The sequence below is a fragment of the Agrilus planipennis genome, unplaced genomic scaffold (genome assembly GCF_000699045.2).
Source record: "Agrilus planipennis isolate EAB-ADULT unplaced genomic scaffold, Apla_2.0 scaffold93, whole genome shotgun sequence".
Taxonomy (NCBI): Eukaryota; Metazoa; Arthropoda; class Insecta; order Coleoptera; family Buprestidae; genus Agrilus; species Agrilus planipennis.
Window position 1 is genome coordinate 559,685 of NW_020438867.1, and position 25,641 is coordinate 585,325.

At 34.3% G+C, this 25,641-nt stretch overlaps 1 protein-coding gene across 1 annotated transcript in view; it reads left to right on the top strand.

Annotated features, from left to right (window-relative positions):
* Positions 1-23,671, top strand: part of LOC108739690 (dynein heavy chain 7, axonemal) — a 29,807-nt gene extending 6,136 nt beyond the window's left edge. The window contains exons 7-58 of the mRNA XM_025976100.1: positions 79-368; positions 427-549; positions 604-757; positions 1,773-2,117; positions 2,189-2,478; positions 2,537-2,659; positions 2,714-2,867; positions 2,980-3,206; positions 3,363-3,636; positions 4,343-4,505; positions 4,911-5,026; positions 5,089-5,230; positions 5,299-5,435; positions 5,941-6,171; positions 6,224-6,389; positions 6,453-6,598; positions 6,703-6,951; positions 7,005-7,165; positions 7,264-7,435; positions 7,494-7,673; positions 7,973-8,326; positions 8,424-8,621; positions 8,679-8,802; positions 8,861-9,036; positions 9,522-9,673; positions 9,728-9,875; positions 10,113-10,325; positions 10,903-11,075; positions 11,134-11,389; positions 11,451-11,750; positions 11,816-12,045; positions 12,392-12,617; positions 12,675-12,857; positions 12,940-13,165; positions 13,678-14,019; positions 16,082-16,310; positions 17,047-17,200; positions 17,281-17,414; positions 17,470-17,661; positions 17,779-18,005; positions 18,067-18,245; positions 18,722-18,912; positions 19,163-19,347; positions 19,422-19,717; positions 19,777-20,148; positions 20,202-20,358; positions 20,682-20,848; positions 21,300-21,534; positions 21,593-21,744; positions 21,805-21,942; positions 22,000-22,143; positions 23,437-23,671. Coding sequence (XP_025831885.1) covers positions 79-368; positions 427-549; positions 604-757; positions 1,773-2,117; positions 2,189-2,478; positions 2,537-2,659; positions 2,714-2,867; positions 2,980-3,206; positions 3,363-3,636; positions 4,343-4,505; positions 4,911-5,026; positions 5,089-5,230; positions 5,299-5,435; positions 5,941-6,171; positions 6,224-6,389; positions 6,453-6,598; positions 6,703-6,951; positions 7,005-7,165; positions 7,264-7,435; positions 7,494-7,673; positions 7,973-8,326; positions 8,424-8,621; positions 8,679-8,802; positions 8,861-9,036; positions 9,522-9,673; positions 9,728-9,875; positions 10,113-10,325; positions 10,903-11,075; positions 11,134-11,389; positions 11,451-11,750; positions 11,816-12,045; positions 12,392-12,617; positions 12,675-12,857; positions 12,940-13,165; positions 13,678-14,019; positions 16,082-16,310; positions 17,047-17,200; positions 17,281-17,414; positions 17,470-17,661; positions 17,779-18,005; positions 18,067-18,245; positions 18,722-18,912; positions 19,163-19,347; positions 19,422-19,717; positions 19,777-20,148; positions 20,202-20,358; positions 20,682-20,848; positions 21,300-21,534; positions 21,593-21,744; positions 21,805-21,942; positions 22,000-22,143; positions 23,437-23,643 — 10,503 coding nt within the window. The 3' untranslated portion in view covers positions 23,644-23,671. The remainder of the gene's footprint in view (positions 1-78; positions 369-426; positions 550-603; positions 758-1,772; positions 2,118-2,188; positions 2,479-2,536; positions 2,660-2,713; positions 2,868-2,979; positions 3,207-3,362; positions 3,637-4,342; positions 4,506-4,910; positions 5,027-5,088; positions 5,231-5,298; positions 5,436-5,940; positions 6,172-6,223; positions 6,390-6,452; positions 6,599-6,702; positions 6,952-7,004; positions 7,166-7,263; positions 7,436-7,493; positions 7,674-7,972; positions 8,327-8,423; positions 8,622-8,678; positions 8,803-8,860; positions 9,037-9,521; positions 9,674-9,727; positions 9,876-10,112; positions 10,326-10,902; positions 11,076-11,133; positions 11,390-11,450; positions 11,751-11,815; positions 12,046-12,391; positions 12,618-12,674; positions 12,858-12,939; positions 13,166-13,677; positions 14,020-16,081; positions 16,311-17,046; positions 17,201-17,280; positions 17,415-17,469; positions 17,662-17,778; positions 18,006-18,066; positions 18,246-18,721; positions 18,913-19,162; positions 19,348-19,421; positions 19,718-19,776; positions 20,149-20,201; positions 20,359-20,681; positions 20,849-21,299; positions 21,535-21,592; positions 21,745-21,804; positions 21,943-21,999; positions 22,144-23,436) is intronic.
* The last annotated feature ends 1,970 nt before the right edge of the window (positions 23,672-25,641 follow it).

Here is a 25,641-nt window from a genome sequence, read left to right on the forward strand (position 1 = left end):
AGGAACGGTATAGAAACATTGAAAAGACCAAATATATTATATTCCAATAATTTATATTATACCATTTAATTTATACAGGTCCGAGAAGAAATTGAAGATTTTAAGGAAAATCTGCCGATTATTCACACTTTAGGAAATCCTGGATTAAAAGAGAGACATTGGGAAATGATTTCTGAAATTGTAGGCTTCCCTATAGTACCTGATGAGGAACTAACACTAGCTAAAGTAATCGATTACGGTTTACATGATTTCATTGAAAAGTTTGAGTCAATATCTGAGGCTGCTTCCAAAGAAAACAATCTCGAAAAGAATATTAAAAAAATGAAAGCAGAATGGGAAGATGTAGCATTCACAGCTTTGGAATACAAGTAAGCATTCAACTTATAAGTATTTTGATAAATTTGATAAACAATTTAATTTAACTAGAGATACTGGCACTTACGTTATATCTGCAATTGACGACATCCAAGTGCAACTAGATGATCATATAATTAAGGCGCAAACGATGAAGAATTCCCCGTACATCAAACCATTTGAAGCTGAAATTTTGTAAGATAATAATGTAACTAATATATAAATGAGTTTCAAATATTTGCTTTGTAGAGACTGGGAACGCAGGCTGCATTTACTTCAGGTAATTATCGACGAGTGGTTAAAAGTTCAGAGCACGTGGATGTATTTGGAGCCAATTTTCTCTTCACCAGATATTCAACAGCAAATGCCAGAAGAGGGTCGAAAATTTACTGCCATGGATAAGGTAATATTTAGGAACATTGCACGAACATAGTACTAAACATATACATACATATTTTATGAATCCCATCAGAAACGTAATAGTTGACACTTATTCTCGACACCATTTGCTCTAGATTTGGAGAGAATTAATGAAAACCGTTTACACTGAACCAAAAGTTTTGGTGGTTGTGGAAATAGACAAAATGGTTGAAAGATTAGTCAAATGTAATGGCTTGCTCGACGCAGTGCAGCGTGGTTTAAACAATTACTTGGAAGTAAAACGACTATACTTCCCTCGGTTCTTCTTCTTGTCAAATGACGAACTATTAGAAATTCTATCCGAAACCAAGGACCCCACAAGGTAATTTGCAGTGCACAGAGTAAAGGAAAGTATAAGAAAAATTCAATAAATACCAGCGGAAAGTAGTAATTCCCGTAACTATTTTATTTCAATGCAAAAATTATTTCAACTCCTACCATTTCTTTCTTTGTTTAAAAAATGTTTCGTTGTTTGTAGAGTCCAGCCTCATTTGAAGAAATGCTTCGAAGGGATAGCTAAACTAACATTTACAGATTGCGCAACAGTCTAGAATTCTAAAAAAAAATGCCTGGGATTGTTTAAGTGAATTGATCTGAATGATTCGAGGAGGATGTATCCGTGAATGGTGGGATGGGTTCTGACAGTGTATTAGGATATTTTATATGTATTTCTACCAATGTCCTAAAAAATGTTTGGAATCTCGTATAATGTTCAAAAGTTGTCAATTTTGAAGTGTGTTAGCGATCCGACCATCGGTCACCAAACACTAGTTTAGTATAAGTGAAAATGTACAGTGGTGGATAATTTTAGGGGTATTTTTCTTATATTTCGATCAGTGTTCTGAAAACTGTGTGGTTTTCAATAATATTAGAGATTTCTCCAATCTGCTGTTTATTTGGATTTGCGAATCGTCCACCAAAAACCCGTTTAGAATAAGTGAAAATGTAAACCCAACGAAGCGGGTTGCCAACAGCTAATTGAAAATAAATAAATAAAGAATATATTGAATCGATTTACACGGTTCTTAACAACATTAATTAATTTTAGATTGGTGCATGCCATTGTCTTGATAGATGAATTTAATGCAGAAGAAAGAGCTTATGGTTTCGAAGAAACCCAGTACCCATTGAGGAAGAAAACCCATGACAAATTAACTCCTTTTAAAAAGTTATACGATAATGCCGTCGATTACATGGAAAATCGCAACAAATGGTTAAATTCCAAGGTGGGAACGTATGACCCCGATGAAATAGAAACTGAAGTCACCACTTATTACAGAAATGTTTACAAACTAGAGAAAAGTTTCTCTGACAAGCCCGCAACATGCGAATTGGCAGGAACGGTATAGAAACATTGAAAAGACCAAATATATTATATTCCAATAATTTATATTATACCATTTAATTTATACAGGTCCGAGAAGAAATTGAAGATTTTAAGGAAAATCTGCCGATTATTCACACTTTAGGAAATCCTGGATTAAAAGAGAGACATTGGGAAATGATTTCTGAAATTGTAGGCTTCCCTATAGTACCTGATGAGGAACTAACACTAGCTAAAGTAATCGATTACGGTTTACATGATTTCATTGAAAAGTTTGAGTCAATATCTGAGGCTGCTTCCAAAGAAAACAATCTCGAAAAGAATATTAAAAAAATGAAAGCAGAATGGGAAGATGTAGCATTCACAGCTTTGGAATACAAGTAAGCATTCAACTTATAAGTATTTTGATAAATTTGATAAACAATTTAATTTAACTAGAGATACTGGCACTTACGTTATATCTGCAATTGACGACATCCAAGTGCAACTAGATGATCATATAATTAAGGCGCAAACGATGAAGAATTCCCCGTACATCAAACCATTTGAAGCTGAAATTTTGTAAGATAATAATGTAACTAATATATAAATGAGTTTCAAATATTTGCTTTGTAGAGACTGGGAACGCAGGCTGCATTTACTTCAGGTAATTATCGACGAGTGGTTAAAAGTTCAGAGCACGTGGATGTATTTGGAGCCAATTTTCTCTTCACCAGATATTCAACAGCAAATGCCAGAAGAGGGTCGAAAATTTACTGCCATGGATAAGGTAATATTTAGGAACATTGCACGAACATAGTACTAAACATATACATACATATTTTATGAATCCCATCAGAAACGTAATAGTTGACACTTATTCTCGACACCATTTGCTCTAGATTTGGAGAGAATTAATGAAAACCGTTTACACTGAACCAAAAGTTTTGGTGGTTGTGGAAATAGACAAAATGGTTGAAAGATTAGTCAAATGTAATGGCTTGCTCGACGCAGTGCAGCGTGGTTTAAACAATTACTTGGAAGTAAAACGACTATACTTCCCTCGGTTCTTCTTCTTGTCAAATGACGAACTATTAGAAATTCTATCCGAAACCAAGGACCCCACAAGGTAATTTGCAGTGCACAGAGTAAAGGAAAGTATAAGAAAAATTCAATAAATACCAGCGGAAAGTAGTAATTCCCGTAACTATTTTATTTCAATGCAAAAATTATTTCAACTCCTACCATTTCTTTCTTTGTTTAAAAAATGTTTCGTTGTTTGTAGAGTCCAGCCTCATTTGAAGAAATGCTTCGAAGGGATAGCTAAACTAACATTTACAGCTGATATGGATGTAACACATATGAAATCATCTGAAGGAGAGATTGTACCACTTGTGGATGTCATTCAAACTGCATTGGCAAGAGGACAAGTTGAAAAATGGCTGGTAGAATTGGAAATAGATATGAAGAAGTCTGTTCACAAAATGGTTGCCATGGCAATTGCCGATTATACTAAGAAACCTCGTGATGTCTGGGTCCTCGTATGGCCTGGTCAAACGGTACGAACCAAAATTAATCGTAGGAAAATTTTCCATTAAATTCAATGGGAATCAATGGAAAATTTGAAAATTCCATTCAAAACCATTTGGCATAAATGGAAAAATAATTGTTTCCATTAATATTTACATAGGAGAAATTTCCATTGATTTTCAATGGGAACCAATGCAAAATTTATAAATTCTATTTAAAACCATTAAATATAAATGGAAAAACAATTGGGTACCTAAAAATGGAGAAGATCTGGTTTGAGATGATTAAAACATATTAAAAAAAATGAAGAAAAACGTACTGAAGTTGTAAAAAAAATAAACAAGACATTATTTGGAATAATCATTGTCATGTAATTCATATTTTTTTTTCGTCGAAAAACCTAATATTCCATATTGATTAAAAAGAATGTTATTTAGTTAACAATAACAATAATTAAAGGTAAAAAATAAATAATTGACACTAGGATTTTCATTGGATTAAGGAATGGAAGTTCCAATGGAACGCACTGAGTTCGGGAGTGGGATCTCCACTAGAATTCTAGTGGAAATTCCATTCATCCCATTGGCAATTTATCACCATTAATTATTTTAGTGGTCATTAAATGGCATTTTTTTAATGGAAATAGAATGGAATTTTTTCCTACGGGAAAACATCAAATCAAATATAAAATTAACCCTTTTACTTACTTTTTCTGGGAAATTTCTTTGTATTTAGATCCAATGTATAGCAATGATGTACTGGACGGCTGAAGTACATGGAGCCATTCTAATAAGCATGATTGCAATGAAAAAATACCTTGAAACCTGTAATTTCCAAATATCGAAAATAGTGGATTTGGTAAGAGGAAAATTGAATTTACAAAATCGTATAACCTTAGGTGAGCAATCTAAAATAAAGGAAGATAATGTTAGAATCCAAGCCAGACAAGAGTCAGTTTATTTATTAAGTCAACGCGACATTTCGCGTACCTATAAGTGCATATCTTTATCAAGGTTTTAATGTCAATGATTTTTTCTGCAGATGGTGTCGAATGTGATAATGAAACAAGATTCTATAATTATTACAAAACAGGCAAACATATTAGTTTGTACAACAAATATAATCGTAATTTAAATAAATATTTAAAACCACGCGAAACATGCAACTTTTAAAACCGAACCAAAAAGAATCTATTGCCTTCACACTGGCTTTGATTCCAACATTATTATCATAAAATAAGGGAAAGGCACGGAAATTAAATGAAATATATTTAATGAATCAATTGTAATATCTTAATCTTCAGGTGCTTTAATTGTCTTGGATGTCCACGCAAGAGACGTGTTGGGAGAAATAATAGATACTGAAGTGAGAAGTGTTGATGACTTTCAATGGTTATCTAATCTGAGATACTATTGGGAAGTAAGACAAATGTATAAAACTATTTTTAGTAAACCTGTCGTATAAATCGAATAATTTCTTAGAATAAACAACTAGCAACCCGAATGATTAATTCAACATTAATGTACGGGTACGAATACCTTGGAAACACAACAAGATTGGTGATAACGCCCTTAACAGATAGATGTTATCGGACACTCTTTGGTGCTTTGCACCTACATTTGGGTAACTATTTACATATTGTATAAAAGTGATAATAAATTTCCAAATTTAATGTCTTATTGACAATTAAGGAGGAGCTCCAGAGGGTCCGGCAGGAACAGGGAAGACTGAAACCACAAAAGATCTTGCGAAAGCGGTCGCCAAACAATGCGTTGTTTTTAACTGTTCTGATGGGTTGGATTACATAGCTCTGGGAAAATTCTTCAAGGTACGACAATTAATATAAAATTACTGATAAGGACAAATAGGTATTTGCTGGTATCATTAAAGAAGGAATGTATATCATCACATTGTACATTTCAAAGTCAATTAAATTAGGTTTATCTTGTGAATGCGTACTGTGGAGGAAATAAAATTGATTAGTTCACTCCCCCCCCCTCCCGGTCAGGTAATACGTAATCGAAGGGTTGTACATATATTTGAATGGACTGTATGGAATATCAATTTACAGTGCAGGGTCTTATTGACCACTATTGGTGACATATTGTATATTATGGACAATTTGTTGTGTTCTGTGATCGAGCTCGCACAGTAGAAGGTAATTTGCAGGAAACCCCGGGCGGATCAATGAAATACGTAGAACAAGGGACGAATGTAAAAAGAATCAATTAGAAGGGAAATCGAGCCAAAATAAAATCTTCTTTATTTGGGCCACGAGATCAATATAATTTATCTAGATGCTCAGAAAGATGAAATACTTTTGTGTTATTTAGGGTTTAGCTTCTTGCGGGGCTTGGTCGTGTTTTGACGAATTTAACAGAATCGACTTGGAAGTGCTTTCTGTCGTTGCTCAACAAATTTTAACGATTCAAAGAGCTGTCAATGCAGGCGTTGAAGACTTGTTGTTTGAAGGTACTCATCTGAAACTGGATCCAACCTGCGCCGTCTTCATTACTATGAATCCCGGATATGCCGGTAGATCAGAGTTACCGGATAATCTAAAAGTTGTTCGAATTGTAAATTAAGTTGGACACAAATTCACGCTTTCCTTTCCAGGCGCTTTTCCGCTCCGTGGCAATGATGGTACCAGACTATGCCCTCATATCAGAAATTGAGTTATATTCTTGCGGTTTCCTAGAAGCCAAACCTCTATCAGTGAAAATTGTTGCTACCTATAGGTTGTGTTCGGAACAACTATCATCCCAACACCATTACGATTATGGTATATTTTAATTATTATACAATTTCGGTAAACCACGCAATATGATCGGTGATTGCATTGTAGGAATGAGGGCAGTGAAATCAGTTTTAAGAGCTGCTGCTCAGTTAAAATTAAGATATCCGGATGAACAAGAAGACATACTGGTTTTGAGATCCATCAAGGACGTTAATTTGGCGAAGTTTCTGGAGCCTGATGTTCCTTTGTTTCAGGTAATTAACTTCTACAAGAGCAGCGTTTTCCTCGGAAAAACTTCTGTTTAAGAATTTCAACATTTTACTTTCATTCTGTCATTTTCTTTATTAACTTTATGCAGGGCATAACATCCGATTTGTTCCCCGGTGTCGTGCTACCTCCTCCCGACTACGATATTTTTAATAAAGCAGTTGAAGATAGTTGTAAAACCCGCAATCTTCAATGTACACCGTTCTTTCTTGAAAAAGTGCAACAGTTGTACGAAATGATTGTCGTAAGACATGGTCTTATGATCGTTGGTTTTCCTTTTGCTGGAAAAACTAGTAACTATCGCACTCTGGCAGATGCTCTTGGGTTAATAGAAGAAAGAGTAATTTTGTGATATTCGTTCTTAATTATTTATTTACGAAAGCTTCTTTAAAGGGAGGAATGGACGAACATAGAGCTGTTTACACTGTCATGAATCCAAAGTCAATAACAATGGGTCAGCTGTATGGGCAATTTGATCCCGTATCCCACGAGTGGTCGGATGGTGTTTTAGCTGTTAGTTTTCGACAATTTGCCATGTCAACTACAGAAGATAGGTATTAAACTTTTCACAATTTTTATTGGCCCATGACCGTGTTCCTTGACTTATTCTCCTCGTTGAATAATTTCTATAAAACAATATTGTTACCATTAGAAAATGGCTAATTTTCGACGGTCCAGTTGATGCAGTCTGGATTGAAAACATGAATACCGTATTGGACGATAACAAAAAATTGTGTTTAATGTCTGGAGAGATTATACAACTATCTAACACAACTAATCTCATTTTTGAACCAATGGATCTTGATGTGGCTTCTCCTGCAACAGTAATTATCAAAATCCTTTCTGTTTTTACTATATGTATTTAATATTTGCTTAATTTAGGTCTCGAGGTGTGGTATGATTTATATGGAACCTGCAGCTCTAGGGTGGGAACCTCTTTTAGAATCCTGGTTGGCAACACTACCGCCATTGCTGGAAGATTTTCACAAGAATATAGTGCAACAGATGTATCTACGTATTTGTACACCTCTTCTGTGGCTTGTCCGAAAAGGGGGTTTACGGGTAAATATCTATGAATTTGTTTGATTTTACCCTACACGCATGGAGAAGCTTCCGCTACTCGAAGTTGTTGGAATTATAGGGTTTATCAGTTCCAAACGGATCAATTTTTCGGCAAATGTTCTGTGAATTCAGAGGCAAAACCTTAGAAATTAACCCAATTAAGTGGACACTCTGAACAATAATTTATGAGTACCTGAGAAAGTCTTAACAAATTAACAAAACGTTTTATTTAGTATCATCATGTTTTCCTTATCCTGAGATTTAATCAAATCCCACAACTCACTTAGACATCTTTCTAGGAACTTTCTCCTACTTCAGACACTAACTTGGTGAAAGGTGTAATGAATTTATTCGACTGTTTTATGGACGATTTTTATAATGAGGAATATGTGGAACAATTGTCAGACTTGGACGCTCGGGCACAGCTCGAAGGGACCTTTTTCTTTTCTTGTATTTGGGCTTTGGGAGCCACAATTGATTCTGCAAGTCGTCTAAAATTCAACGTGGTATTCAGAGGTCTACTTGATCGTGAATTTCCTAAACCTCTGTACGAAGCAACGGGAATACCTTTTGAAATTCCGAAAGCAGAGAAGCCGTACATGTTTGTTTTGCCAGTAGCTGATTCTGTGTTTGACTATTATTACATAAAAGAGGTATTTCTTTTTCTTCTCTAAACAATGTAACCTTTCAACTGTATATTTGACGAAATACTGTCTCTTAAAATATCCACATGAATGGAATTATTATTAGGGCAAAGGAATTTGGAAATATTGGTCGTCTGAACTAGAAACCGCGCCTCCTATTCCACGAGATATTCCAGTCAATCAAATAATGGTTACGACGGTTGAAACTATACGAAATATTGCTATAATGAAACTATTGGTGACTCACAAGAAAGCTGTCATGGTAGTAGGTCCAACAGGAACTGGAAAATCAGTTTACGTAACGGTATAAATATACAATTGCACTAAATTATTCATGAAAAATAACGCGAGAACTTTTCAGGAGTTTCTTCTGAAAAGAATTGAGAAGAAAACGTTTATACCCCTTTTTATAAATTTTTCTGCACAAACGTCTGCGAATCAAACGCAGAGTATCATTATGGGAAAATTAGATAAAAGACGAAAGGGTAAATTGGTGCCTATTAAAATGAGCCGCTCGGTTAAAACTATAGGAAACAATTTTAGGTGTTTTTGGTCCTCCAATTGGAAAAAAGTGCGTTATTTTTGTAGACGATGTCAGTATGCCACAAAAAGAGGTGTACGGAGCTCAGCCACCTATCGAAATATTACGTCAGTGGTTTGATCACTTTATGTGGTATGATTTGAAAGATATTGTACCAATGAAATTAATTGATATACAGGTAAATTAATAATCGGCAAAAGTCAGGAATTAACCCTTCCAATCCTAATAGTCAAAGAAAAAAAAAGGACCTTAATTAAGTTACTTTTGAGAGAACTACATCTTTTAATAAGGTGCTACAAAATTTTTCAAACGTGTATTTTTAATATGAAAATTAATTTGTCGAATTTTTTGCCCACTACAAACCACCTCAGGTTATTGAGGAAAAATTGTTGCTGTTGTCACACCCTCACCGGGAATCGAACCTCGGACCTCCTTTCTCATCGCAGGTCATCACTCGAAACTTAGTGGTCAGACCATTGGTGTGTAAAGCCAATGATTCGATTCTCGGCGAGGGTGCGACAACAGCAACAATTTTCCCTCATTAACCTGAAGTAGTTTGTAGTGTGAGTAAAAAATTCGACAAATGAATTTTCATATTACTTTTCCATATTAAAAATTAACCACTTCTAAAAAAAAATGTCAAAGTATTTTGTGTATTTTTAGTTCATGTGTGCCATGAATCCGCCGATAGGTGGTGGTAAAACTGTTACCCCGAGGTTCTCCAGACATTTTAATCATTTGTGCATAGACGAATTCAGTGATGACATTATGATAAATATTTTCAGCAAAATAATGTATTGGCATTTGGACGTCAGGTACCTATTACGGGCGAATACAGTGATTATAATGTTCTAATATCGTTATTTCAGGGGATTCTCGAAGAGTTTTGAACCAGTGGTAGAAGAAGTGGTTCTTTCTACCTTGGAGGTTTACAAATTGAGTAGACAAAATCTGCTACCCACACCTTCTAAATCACACTATTTGTTCAATTTGAGAGATTTTTCCCGTGTTATCCAAGTAAGTTCAAAAACTATAGTCCCAAAAGATATTTGAATATCTTCCAATATAATGTGCAGTTTCTATTGGGGTAATTTACAAAGTAAACTAAAAGTAATTGAAACTCCAATGTTCGGATCCATGAGGAACCACTTTGATAATACTGAATGCGTACAAACCAATAAAGTTTCATTATGTTATCAATGAATTCCTAATACATATTGATGTTAGCAATTACAAATAAATAACCCTTTACAGGGAGTATTATTGTCACTTCCGATCGCAATGGAAAATACTAATTCAATAAAAAGATTATGGATTCACGAAGTGTTGCGTGTATATTATGATAGATTGGTCGATGATGCGGATCGACTTTGGTTGATAGAAACACTTCATTACGTTTGTGAATATAAGTTGACAGCAGATATGAATAAACTATTGGAGAGGCTTGCAACTGCTGTTGGAAGGAGTGTACGTCGGTATTTTATTGAAAACTTTTTCTTCTTATGGTTCCATATCACAAAAGAGAAATAGGTCTTTTAATTAAGCATTGGTGTTGCAAAGCACCAAAAAATTCAATGGGAAGGGTTAATCAATCGAAGAATCGAAATTTTAAAATTTAAGTGAAGATTACAGGGGGCAATTTCAAAGTCTAATAACTCATTGGTTTCTTAAAATTCTCATTAATAAAATAAATTGAATGTCAACAATAAGACGCTAATGTTCAACAGATGAACTTTGACTTGATTCTTGTCCTTTTTCCAATTGTTGTGTTGATATGATTTACTTCTTCGGTTCAATTGTCCAATTATTTCAAGGCATTGGACGAGAGTTTATGTAAGTGAGTAGTCTTCAATCTTCATCTTTCGGATCTGTTCTTTGGCGTCCCATTATTTACATTCAATTCATTATCGATTTGCACATCAAGAAATTTACAATTAGATCTATTTGATGTGAGATAATCAATGACTTATTTCACTGTAATCGTCCATTTTCTAAAGAGAAACGTAATATAATTTTTTAAACGAAAAATGTTTCAATATTCAAGATTGGAGAAGCAGAATTAAGAAAGCTAATTTATTGCGATTTCGCTAATCCGAAGGCAGATCAACGGTATTATGCAGAGGTAACGGATTTAGTATTCTTACGAAACGTTGTTGAGAATTACCTTGCAGAGTACAACAGTATATCAAAGAAGCCAATGAATCTAGTTCTTTTCAGGTAAAAAAAAGTTAATTAGGTTTAAATTTAGATGGTTAATTATTTATGGATATTTCAGGTTTGCAATCGAACATTTGTCTCGAATATGTCGTGTAATAAAACAACCCAGAAGCCATTGCTTGTTAGTAGGTGTAGGTGGGTCCGGAAGACAATCCCTTACCAGACTGGCTGCTCATATATCAGAATACGATGTGGCGCAGGTGGAAATTACTCGATTGTATGGCATGAACGAGTGGCACGAAGACATAAAATTAATTTTACGAAGGACCAGTTCGAGCGATCAGCATGCTGTATTCCTATTTACTGACACTCAGGTTCAATTTCAATGCATACATCCCATACATAAATAAACAATTCGATTTATGTTTTCTAAAGATAAAAGAAGAGTCCTTCTTAGAGGATATAAGCAATTTATTGAATTCCGGTGAAGTACCTAACATATTTACACCCGAAGAGAAAGTGGAAATTTGCGAGAAAATGCGTCAATTTGATCGACAGAGAGAAAAATCAATGCAAACTGACGGAAGTCCTGCTGCCCTTTTCAATTTATTCATACAAATTGTGCGCGAACAATTGCATGTCGTCCTTGCAATGAGCCCCATTGGCGATGGATTCAGGATTAGGATAAGGAAGTTTCCGGCGATAGTTAATTGTTGTACAATTGACTGGTTTCAGGTTTTACGCACTAATTACGTTAACCTTTTTCACTTTATTTACCAACCGTTTCAATTACATGTTAGGCTTGGCCCGAAGATGCTCTTTTGGCCGTAGCTACGAAGTTCTTAGGAGAAATAGAACTCACTGAGAAGGAGAAGGACGTCTGCATAGATATGTGTCAACTGTTCCACACTAGTACACAAACTTTATCCGACGAATTCTTTGCTAGACTTGGAAGACACAATTATGTCACTCCAACCTCCTATTTGGAATTAATCAACACGTTTAAAGAATTTTTGGGGAAAAAACGAAGGTAAACATTTATTTACAGTAATAGAGCTATATTTGTATTTGACAGTATCTATTCACAAAATAACGTAGGTGGGGTGTGCTGTACACATTAATTTATTTAGAACTTTCTGAAGTAAATTTTTAAATTCAATGTTTACCTAAAAAAACAAGCAAAAGTTGAAATACTTAATTAATGACTTAAGATGTCTTACTTTCTGCTAGTCCAAGTTACATATGCATTATGGCTTTGACAAAAATTGAAAGAGATACCCTTTCCTACCAGGTACACCATAAATACTTTTCTAAAAAGTCCCTTTGATTAAATCGATTTTTATTACTACTTATTTCGTCATAAATACATTAATTAGAGCGGTATTAATGGCCAAAGAAAGGTACGAAGTTGGACTAGAAAAATTAGAATTCGCTGGATCACAAGTGGCTATTATGCAAAAAAGTTTGGAGGCCCTTCAACCACAATTGGTTGTTGCCAGAGAAAAGGTCGCAGTTACGATGAAAAAGGTCGAAAAGGAATCGTTAGACGTCGCAGAAGTGGAAAAACTAGTGATGGTTGATGAGGAAGCTGCCAATGAACAGGTGGTTATGAGTTAATTTTACTATTTAAGAAAACGTTTCTAATTTTTTGAGTAATAGGCAAAAGCAGCCCAGGCAATTAAAGACGAATGTGACGCCGATTTAGCGGAGGCCATGCCGATTTTGGAAGCAGCATTAGCAGCTCTGAATACCCTAACACCTGCAGATATCACAATCGTAAAAACCATGAAGAGTCCTCCAAAAGGTGTCCGATTAGTCATGGAGGCTATATGTATATTAAAAGTAAGAAGGAAAATTAAAATTACTGTTGCATCTGTTTAAGCAAACCTTAACTTTGCTATTCAACGTTAACAAATCTTTTAAGGGAGTAAAACCGGATAAGGTTCCTGCTCCCAGTGGAATAGGCACAGTTGAAGATTACTGGGGTCCTAGTAAAAAAGTCCTTGGGGATATGCACTTTTTGGATAGTTTAATAAATTATGATAAGGATAATATCCCTCCACAAATTATGGATATGCTCAAAAAAAGGATTCTAAATGACGAAAACTTTGATCCTGACAAAATCAAAGTAGCGTCGACTGCTGCAGAAGGTTTTCATTTTTGTCTTTCTATTTTATACGAATAAATAATAGTGTGGCTTCTTTTATTTACGTTTTTATGGCGACAATTTGTTTAACATTTTCATGTTAGCAAATAGATGAAAACAATTTATTTAGTCAAATAATAATTATATATAAGTAATAAATAATTAGGAAATATAGAAAATGGCAGGGAACCATCGCAAGGTGAGTGAAAACGGCAAGCTGTTTCACCACCCTGCATTATTTGCATCTTCGTAATCATATTCGACTCGTATTTTCCGCTATTTAAACAGTCGATAACTGACCCAATATGAATGTAGATGTTAGCTTGCAGTTCTAAATAAATAATTTATATATGCCAGCTTTGTATTAGTGGCCTAAATAAGAATGTATGGATATTATGTAACAATGGTTACCATTTAAATTGCAGAATTAGAAAAAGCCTACCACAATTTTAATATTTTGTTGAAACGTTTTCACTTTGCTACCGGAAAATAGTTGAAAATGTACCTATTTCCCAGGTCTGTGTAAATGGGTAATCGCTATTTCAAAATACGACAGGGTAGCGAAGGTAGTGGCCCCCAAAAAATTAGCTTTGGCAGCTGCAGAAGCAGTGTTTCGAACTGCCATGACTGCACTCGAAGAGAAAAGAGAAATTCTTCGATTAACAAGAGAAAAATTGGCTGCGTTAGAAGCTGCGCTCGAAATTGAAAAAACGAAACTACAAGCACTTAACGATGAAGTGGACATGTGCCAAAAGAAGCTCGATAGGGCTCAAACGTTAATTGGTGGACTGGGAAGCGAAGGCGCAAGATGGTTAGCAACGGCAAAGCAACTTGGCATACAATATTTCATTATCACTGGTGGGTACAATAAGTAAAGCGATAAAATAGAACACTTATAGAGAATCATAACCAACTACAATATGATGAAATAAAGATACATAGGTTAGAAGCACTATAGTCCTTGATTACAGAGCCGCCAGATATTAGGAGTAACAGGATAGATGGGATAGAGTGATATTAGCAGGTACTTTCAACGTATACATATCTGTTAACTTGGTCCGACCGTCCGTTTGCAGATATTAGGTGCTAAACATACGTAATCTCTTGTATTCGCTTGTATAAGTGCTAATTTTTACAAAAGTTTCACAGAATATTGATCAACACTGTCAAGCACTGTCCGTCGGCGGTAAATTTTGCCAGACTCTTCAAAGTTCGCAAAAGCAATCGTAATTTTATTTATAGTCTGAATCTTCATTTTTAAAAATAATATCCCGAGATAAAAATGTTCAGTCTCTCAGAGTCTCTGAAAGCGAGACTCGAGTCTACGTCTCTCATCCAGTCTCTCTGGTGTCGCTGAGAAAGACTGTCAAAAAAAAAATTGGCAGTTATGGGGACTGTTGATAGAAGTGAAAACTTAGAACTTTTAGTATTAAAATTTGAAATTTCACAATGTTTGAATAAAAATTAGCAACATCAATCTGGTTTTCACATCTATTGACACTCCGAGGAACAATTATATGCATGTTTATATGGTTTTTTATTATTCAAATATTTACATAAATTTCAATGTACTTGATTTTTAACATTGTTTGCATCATTGTCATCATTAATTTCAACAATTCTTAGACTTTTTGTACTTTCAATTATTTCGTTGTGTTCTAAAAAAAAATACAATAGGCTTATGGTAACTANAGTTATAGGGACTGCCGATAGAAGTGAAAACTTAGAACTTTTAGTATTAAAATTTGAAATTTCACAATGTTTGAATAAAAATTATCAACATCAATCTGGTTTTCACATCTATTGACACTCCGAGGAACAATTATATGCATGTTTATATGGTTTTTTATTATTCAAATATTTACATAAATTTCAATGTACTTGATTTTTAACATTTAACTGTCAATTATTTCATTATGTTCTAAAAAAGATACAATAGGCTTATGGTAACTAAAGTAAAAAATGAAAACGTTTGATTGAAATTTATCTAAGTATCGCGTAAAAACCGCATCGATCGTCGTAGCTATATAGCTACAGATATACTGCTACAAGCATGTCGGTGACGCGGACGCATAACATTTTCCCTTGCCAAAAAGTGCCCAACGTCCCTAAAGAAGTTTTCACTTCAAAAACTGTTTAGCGTCTCTGAACGAGAGACTCGAGTCGCTCATAATGAGATCCTTATTTCTTATCCAGTCCCTGAACGAGAGACTCGAATCTCTGAATTAACAATTTTATCGTTCGAGTCTCTCATACAGAGACTGTGAGAGATCCATAAAAACACCTAGGCAATAACTGAGATACTGTGAAAGACTGTGAGAGACGATCTTAGAGACGCTAAAAAGCTCTGAAAGAATCTGAGAGACTGGATAGAGACTGAAAAATTTTGTTGGAAACTATTTCAATACTTTTTGTAACAGACAGACAGACCAATTGTAGCAGCCAAACTTCCTCCAAATACACTTAAAATGTCGCTTTGTGTATAAGCACAATCGCGATAATTAAACGGCCTTTGGGTCCTACAACAAAAAGTATTGAATAGTTCCCTATGTATCATATTTAAAAATGAAGACTCAGTCTATAAGTAAAATTACGATTTTTTTTGTGAACTTGGAAAGTGTCTGGCAGTGTTTATTAATTATCAATAATATTCTGTGAAACATTAAATAAAAATAAGACTTTTAAGAAAAGCGAGTAGTTTTTACGTACTTTTAGCATCCAATATCACCAATTTATCCGTCGGCCCAAGTTAGCAGGTGTGCATACGATCAAAATACATACTAACACTACCCTATCCCACCCATTTTGTTACCCAGAAAATAACTGATGCCTGGCGGCTCCGGGATGTTGCTCTATTACAAGTTTCTAATAGATCGGATGCTTAAGATATTAAGACGATAATGAGAAAATCCTGTTACAGGTGATGTGCTCATTAGTTCCGCCGTTGTTGCCTATTTGGGACCATTCACTTTACCATTTAGGCAAAAACAAATTGAAATTTGGATAGGAAAACTAATTAAGTATGGTATTACATGTACAAAAGACTTCCAGTTAACTGCTGTTCTGGGTGAGGCAGTAATCATTAGACAATGGAATATTTTTGGCTTACCCAGCGATCTCTACAGTATAGATAATGGTATAATTGTTGCGTAAGTTGGAATTGTTTACAAAACAAATTGGAATCCGATATGGACCTCTGTTTAGTGTTAACATAATAATATACCCCAAAAAATGTACCTAACAGTCAGTTTTTTGTTCAATTCTGTTATTTTATCGTTCCAAAGCAATTTGTTGTCAATTAAAATAATGTTTTTTGATTGAAACATTGGACATTTCGGGTTGTAGCAGAGAATACAATTCTAGTTCGCTTAATATTCTTACTTTATGTTTTAATTTTCACAAAATACGAAGGTAGGCTGAAACGTCCTCGATTAAAATTTGAAAAACATAGTTTTTATTAATCAGTTAAAAAATGTGTTGTGCGCTTGTTCTACAAAGCTTTATAAAATATGTTGTTTATGTTTACATTCAAAATGTTCATCTACCAACGTCTTGATGCCTTCATCGGTGTCAAACGTTTTTCACCGCAGGTTTTCTGGAATTACTAAACAAGAAAAAATTGCTAATGGCCAAATCTGTACTTTAGAGTAATTGAATTCCTTCAAGTTAAGTTTGCTTCAGTATTGGTTATGTCTACGTCAAGGACATCAATTGGCCAGACATGCTAATGCATCTCGTTCAATTTTTCAGTGTAGTAACAGGGAGGTATCGGCTCAATTAACAGTTTACAGACCAAGCGCGAAGAACCTTTCAGCCTCTCCTTGTGTTTGTTAAATTTTTGTATATAATTTAATAACAAAAGCAATGTACGTTTCCTAAATTTAGGAATACTCGCCGTTGGCCCCTGATGATAGATCCTCAAGGTCAGGCAAATAAATGGGTGAAAAATATGGAAAAAGCTAATAGCTTAGCGACGATAAGGCTTGCCCAACCTGACTATCTTCGAGTTTTAGAAAATGCCATTCAGTTTGGTCAACCAGTAAGTTTATCTAATTAACTCTATTCCTACTACTACAAGCTGCTACTGACTGTCGATATGACTCGTATATTTTTTTGTAGGTTCTTTTAGAGAATGTATTGGAAGAATTGGATCCAATATTGGAGCCAGTTTTATCAAGGACAATATTTAAACACGGAGGGGCTTGGTGTTTAAAGCTTGGTGACTCCGTTATAGAATACAACCCTGATTTTAAGTACTACTTAATCTACTAATACTTCTTAACTGGAAATAAAAACAAAAATTTTTAGATTATACATAACTACAAAGCTTAGAAACCCTCATTATTTACCCGAGGTGGCAGTTAAAGTTACTTTGGTAAATTTTATGATCACCTCAGTAGGTTTGGAAGATCAGTTATTAGCAGTAACAGTGGCGAAAGAGAGGCCCGATTTAGAAGCAGAAAAGAATCAATTGATCCTTCAAGGAGCAGAAAATAAACGGTAAGAAAAATCGGGCTGTAGTTTTACAAAAAAGCTCGTGGTTGTTTGCGCTGATCATTACTAAAAGTGCAATAAATTCATGTCCTCTAATACAATATGTGATTTGTTGGTTTGTAGAATGCTCAAAGAAATCGAAGATAAAATTTTAGAAGTTTTGAGTTCGTCTCAAGGCAATATTTTGGAAGATGAAACCGCTGTGCAAATTCTAAGTTCTTCGAAGGTGTTGTCCAACGAAATCTCTTCTAAGCAAGCGGTTGCTGAAGAAACTGAAAAGATGATTGATAAAGCTAGACTTGGATATATTCCTATCGCAGTGCATTCGACTATTTTATTCTTCAGTACAAGTAATTAATTAAATCACATTAGATATTACGCACACTTTAATCGTACGATGCCATTTTCTAGCCGATCTGGCAAATATTGATCCGATGTATCAGTATTCTCTGGTTTGGTTCATGAATTTATTCAAGTCGGCCATCGACAATACGGAGAGAACTGAGAATGTAGAGGAACGTTTGACAATATTAAAAAACTATTTCACGTACTCATTGTATGTTAATATTTGCAGGAGTTTATTCGAAAAGGTAAGTTTTCAGTGTTGCACAGTAATTTGTTTGGAAAGTTATCAACCATCAACAATAAAATATATTTTAGCTGTAGTTAGTCATATTTTATAAATTTCTCGTGAGTATTTTGAACTATTCTTTAATTTCTGTTCTTTTTCTAATCTAATTTCTATTTTATAAGCTACATAACAATACTGAATGGTTAGATCATCGATAATCACTTAACCGTGCATCAGTTTATTGATAATAATTAGCTATAAAAAATGAGTCTATTACTACAGTTGCAGGCTCATTACAGGCCTCATAAAATATGATTATGCCAGTAAAAATGTTAATAGTAATAGCAAACACAAAGGGTTAAAACTATGACAAACTCCAGATGTCCTAAAGGACACTATAATATCCTAAAGACACCAAAACATTCCTGTGTAAACAATAATCATAAAGCTTCAAGGAACCAAAAGCACCTGATGATATTTTGACTCTATTTGTAGGATAAGCTGCTATTTTCTCTGATACTCTGTATTAATTTGCTTAAAAGCAAAAATCTGATAGACCAAGGACAGTGGATGTTTTTACTAACAGGAGGTGTTGGTCTGGATAATCCTCATAAAAACCCATCGATATGGCTAGTGTCCAAACAATGGGACGAATTGTGTCGTCTCGATGAACTTAGTGCATTTAGGTATAACATATTTTATTGTTAGTAAATTTTTATATGCGTATACGTCACCAAATAATTAAATCATTATCACTGCAGGAGAATTCTATTTTGTCATAAGAAGAAGTTTTGACAAATTAACAAGTAGAATACATGAAAATGCGTTTATAAATTGCTAGAGGTGCAGTCATTTCAAGCCACCATTTCTGTTCAGTTTCAGTTCCTCCTTAAACCAATTTTTATACCATTTAAATTGAAATTTAAAAATCTCTAGGGGTATACGCAAACATTTCGAAAACAATTCAGAGCATTGGAGAAAAATGTTCGATGATCCTGAACCTCAACATTTCGTTTTACCGGATCCCTATCACAAGTCACTAAATCAATTTCAAAAAATGTTAGTCCTACGCTGCATTCGACCAGATAAAATTGTTCCAGCAGTACAAGATTTTGTGCAAGGTACGGAATACTCACTTTCAGCAACAACAGTAAGTACCTGCAGAAAATTCACTGACGAAGTACATTTCCTATAGAAAAACTTGGTAGACAATTTGTCGAGCCGCCTCCCTTCGACTTGGCATCGTCATATTCCGATTCACATTGCTGTATTCCTTTAATTTTTGTCTTAACACCTGGTGCTGATCCAACAGCTATTCTTTTAAAATTTGCCGAAGATCAAGGCTTTGGTGCCAGACTGTTCTCATTGTCTTTAGGACAAGGCCAAGGCCCCATAGCAGTGAAACTTATCGACGAAGGCGTGAAAAACGGAAATTGGATTGTACTTCAGAATTGCCATCTAGCGAAAAGTTTTATGCCGACTTTAGAAAGAGTAATTACTTCGCTATCTTATCTAACAATGGAAAGAAAAGAATTTTCTCTTTGTTCTAGATTTGTGAAGGTCTGACCCTGGACAATACTCATCCTGATTTCAGATTGTGGTTAACCTCATATCCGGCTGAACATTTTCCCGTTTCGGTATTGCAAAACGGGGTAAAAATGACAAACGAACCGCCGAAAGGTTTAAAGGCTAACATTACCAGATCGTATCTAAGTGATCCAATATGTGACCCAGAGTGGTTTGATAATTGCAAACAACCATCAGCGTTTAAAAGATTATTATATGGATTATGTTTCTTTCACGCTTTAATTCAAGAGAGACGGAAATTTGGACCACTAGGCTGGAATATTCCATATGAGTTTAACGAAACTGACTTGAGAATTAGTGTGTTGCAGCTCCAAATGTTTCTTAATCAATATTCCGTATGTAGATTTTATGTAATAAAAACATATTATTACGCCCTTTTATTATACAGGATGTTCAGTTTGTTGCCTTAAGGTATCTGACAGGTGAATGTAACTATGGAGGTAGGGTCACAGATGACTGGGACAGAAGGACTTTAAATACAATTTTGCGAAGGTTCTATTGTAAAGAAATCGTTGAAGTACGTCACTACGCATTCGATCCAACAGGTAAAATTAAAAATGTAAAATCGTTAATAAAAAATACTTTTTTGTATGTATCTACTGTCTGCATATGTTAACATTTTAAAATACTTTTCACATTTATTCTACAAAGCAATTTAAATTATTATTTTGTGGTTTATATTATAAACTTGCAACTAACTGCTTCGATTATTTAACAACATGAGGAATCATATAGCCAATTACGAAACGTCGGTGTTAAGTATCTTTTCTTTCATATAGTTTGTATCTACCAAGCACAGGCATTGTAAACATTACCGTTTAAAAGGAACATAAATTAAAGCTTTGCTATTTTTATGTGTTCCTTATAGGACAATATTATTGCCCTGATGCAGAGGAATACGAAGAATTTATGAATTATACGAAATCTCTACCATTGCTTACCCACCCCGAAGTGTTTGGAATGCATGCAAACGCAGATATTACAAAAGACCAGAATGAAACTAATTTACTTTTCACAAGTATTTTGTTGACCCAGGTACTGTTTATTAGATAATATGTTCATAAAAGGATTAAAAAGTATATTGCTTTTGATGTGTATGTGTATGTCTGTTCCTATTTTTACTCATCTTAGGAACAACTTGTAAGTATATGTAAGTATTTTCAAAAATAGGCAAAAAATATAACATATTCTTTCTCTTATTTTTTAATACACAAGGATATTCGTCTTTTTATGGTAAGTGTTGTCCAGAACTAATAATAAGAATTATATTTACAATTAATGTTATAAAATTGAAGAAAAGAAACATATTTCACATACTTTTGTGAAAACGAATACAGAAAATCACTTCCTTCTTTGATAAATTTTTACGGTTAGAGTAAATTTATCCAAATAAAATTAATATCTTATGACGAAATAATGAATAAGTTGGACGTAATATAAGATTGATTGTATATATTTGTAAATATATTAGAATAAACTGTTCTAGGATGCTACTTCAAGTGAAAGCTCAGAAAAATCACCAGAAGACGTTATCTTTGACATAGCCTCAGATATTTTATCAAAATTGCCCAAAAATTACGACATTGACGAAGCAATGCGCAAATATCCAACTTCTTACACACAAAGTATGAACACTGTGCTTGTTCAAGAAATGCACCGTTTCAATAAACTGTTGACAACCATCAGAGAAAGCCTGAAAAATGTCCAGAAGGCAATTAGGGGTACCTATTTAAACTGTTAATTTATTAAATAAGCATTGATGCTGACCACTTTTATTAGGCCTAATTGTTATGTCTAATGATCTGGAAGAAGTCGTGGTTAGCATGTTGACAGGAAGAATACCGGGAATGTGGGCGCGCAACTCTTATCCTTCGCTAAAACCCCTTGGAAGTTATGTCAACGATTTTCTTGCAAGACTTGAATTTCTTCAGGTACTCTCCAATAACCATTACTTATTGTTCTTTTGTAAAAGTGAGATTATTTATTGCCAGAAATGGTTCAATGAAGGCCCACCTCCCACATTTTGGATTGCAGGATTTTTCTTCACCCAGGCTTTCCTTACGGGTGCTCAACAAAATTTTGCTAGAAAATATACTATTGCTATTGATTTGTTGGCTTTTGAATACGAGGTTTGTATATGCCATTGAGTGTTCTTTGTCACATAGGTACTAGAATTGATGTTTCAGGCTAAAAAAGAGAAGACATTTCCCAAGCCTCCAGCAGATGGAGTCTATGTTTACGGTTTGTTTTTGGAAGGTGCAAGGTGGAATATGCAAAAGATGATTGTTGACGAGTCTCTTCCGAAAGTGTTATTCGCCCCTGTTCCAATAGTACGTTAGTTCTTATAACTAATGAAGGGGTAGATATCTTTCAATCAAAAAAAAACGACATTATTTTGCCTTGTTTTGTCATAAGATAACAAATAAAATTCATTGTCAGTATCATTTACTACTAGAATTAACTATAGCAAACCTTTGAATACAAGGTGTGTTCAGAAAGTAACGCGTTTTTCAAAAATTATTATGTATATATATCTATAAATATCTACTTTGTCCCTTTTAAAGTGATCCTCCACCAGATATTATAGACTTATGCCAAGGTTTTTTTTTGCAAACCCCGTAGAACTTCAAAAAATCATTTCTTGTGATCTTGTTCAATTGCTCCCTCGATACCGTCTTTATCTCCTCAATCGTAGCGTAGCGTCGTCCTTTCATGGGCCTGTTCAGTATCGGGAACAAGAAAGAGACACAGGGGGCAGATGTGGGGAATACGGTTGCTGCGGCATTATTGGTGTGTTGTCTTTGGCCCAAAAATGGGACACAAACAACGATGTGCGAGCAGGGGCATTATGGTGGACAAGCTAATTTTTGTTCATCCACAAATCTGGGCGTTTCTGGCGAATTGCTTCGCAGAAATTGCGCATAACTTGCAGGTAATATTCCTTATTAACCGTTCTACCCTGTTGCAAGAACTCATGATGCACCACACTCCTGCGCGCTTTTTTTGGACTTAGCTCGTGCTGCAGCTTCTATTGATGGGATGATTCAGCTTTGGCTTTCACTTCAAAACCATAAACCCATAATTCATCACCAGTTATGACCCTCTGGAGTTCAACAGCTCCTTAGCAATGTTAATGCGATGATGTTTTTATTCGAAATTGAGCAATTTTGGTACAAATTTCGCGGCGACCAGTCTCATGCTCAAATCATAAGTCCTCGGCAACTTTTCTAACGGTGATTCGACGATTAGCCAACACTATTTTCTTTACTTCATCAATGTTTTCGTCTGTCGTTGACGTGCTCAGGCGTCCGACACCCTCTTCGTAGTTCACATCTTCTAAAATTTTTAGAATAGCTAAAAATCTAGGACGAGCCAAAACACGTGCAAGCAAAGTAGCTGTCAAAAAGTAACTGGACATTCAACATCGCCGAACTTGTCGGTATAAATGAGAGACATGAGAGCCAACATAATGCCACAAAATAGTCGAAAATCGAAATATCGCGATACTTTTTGAACAAACCTCGTACTTATAGTAACTTTTACAACATGAACATTTAGTCCAATAATTCATGATACTTTATATTTTCTTCTGTTTTGTCCAAAAATCGATGAATGTTTTATAGATTTTGATGCTGCCAATTAAGCGATCTGATTTGGTGCCTAAAAAGACCTACGATTGTCCTGTTTACAAAACCGCAGAAAGACGAGGGGTCCTGTCCACTACCGGTCACTCAACTAATTTCGTAATTCCCATAAGATTGCCGACGGAAGAACCACCTCAGCATTGGATTCTACGTGGTGTCGCTATGCTGTGTCAACTGTCGCAATAAGTTGATCACAGATTTTTGTGATGAATTATTTTATGCTGTTATTTTTGTGTTTTTAATCGATTTTTAGATTAATTTTAATTTTTAATAAACTTTTTAGTTTTTATTTTAAACGCTGTTTTTGTTTCCCTTTTCGAATTACTAACTCCATTTATTAAATAATCAGCTTTTTATCATATTTGTGAAGTTCTCGTATAGGGCGATTTGAATAAGATATTTTTGTCGCCCCTAGTGATGAATTTGTACTTGTGATGCAACAAGGACCTACCATAGTAAGTATCAATGATCGAACATGTCAAATTCAATAAAACTAATATAATATATGTGTATATCAACATAATTTTGTACGTGTAGATTTACTCTGGTAATGCAATATACACAAGCATTTAATTAAATACAAATAGACGGATTGAATGTTCCCGTGCCCGGAATGTAATATCGTATTATTTGATTACTGTTAACAGTTATTATTATAGAATATTTCCATTAAATAATAGTATAATAGGATTTTTATTAATCTATTCATCCTATATACGTATAAAAGAAATTAAAGTGCCTGCCTACAATATCGAATTAATGGCTATTAAGATACAAACAAAAAAATTTATATTGTCAGAAACAAATGATACGGGCGAAATAAAGAAAAAAGAAAAGTGAAAAATTTCTATGAAATAGGTATTTATATATTAGCATTTGCCTAATCTAAATACAGAACTCAAACTCATAATAGAAACCGCTAGACTAGAGGACGCTCGGCCTNTACAATATCGAATTAATGGCTATTAAGATACAAACAAAAAAATTTATATTGTCAGAAACAAATGATACGGGCGAAATAAAGAAAAAAGAAAAGTGAAAAATTTCTATGAAATAGGTATTTATATATTAGCATTTGCCTAATCTAAATACAGAACTCAAACTCATAATAGAAACCGCTAGACTAGAGGACGCTCGGCCTTATTAGATAGTAATTTAGTTTAAACCACAAGGTCCAGTTTTGTTCCCTTTTTATAATTAGTCTTTTTAATTTTTGGGGTGTAAAGCTAGTTCGCCTCCTCGTGGTGCACCCCGGGTAACGCTAAATGAACTAGCATATTAGCTACTAAGTATTTTGTAAATACAATGTTATTTTTCTTTAAATACGATTTTTTTTGTGATATGTGATTGAATAAAATGTAAAACATACAACTAACTAGTTTGTATATTTTGCCTATTAAAACAATAATTTAACAGCAGTAAATCCCCTTTTCCTCTAGATACTTCCTTTTTATGACCCCGTGTTATGTAATCAAACACCTACTGTAAAACGGAAGTTAAGAATCTAATAAAATTAAATGACTCTCGTAAAACTTTCAAACTTAAACGGCGCCCTGTAGAATACCACCACTTCTAAATCAATTGAACTAACATATACTTTTATTATTACTGTTATTTGGTCATTTATTAAAAACTTTGTTCAATGTTTCTTAGTCAATTTCTTCTTGATAAGAAAAAATAATTTGTTAAATGACTTTTATGAAACAGCCTTACTCATTTATACGATAGTTATCTATTCTTAATCAAAATTAGTTTGTGCTTTTTTCAATGTCCTTTAAACTTACGCTGCGCTGGTTAACCTAGATCAGGATACTAAGACATAAAAATTACAGTTGCAAGGTAGTTTGTCGCGCTAAATGAGCATCTGGCCTTCATGCCTTCATCAAATCAATGTTTGGAAATTAAACTTCAAATCCTAAAAGGAAAACAATTTATGTCCTCTTTGAAAGCAATACTACGTGAAATAAAAGGACAAAAGACGAAGACAGTGGTCACATCCGAAATATCTATTATCGCAAAATTTCAATTTCAATTTCAATTTGATAAATATGCATGAAAATAATTAACACTTGTTTTTCTTATTTTGTTCTTTTATTTCAGACGTAATAAGCTCTCATTAAGACCTAAAATTACATGCTTTAAGTTTTTGGTAATTTTGAAATGCTGAGTCAATTTTAAGCACAG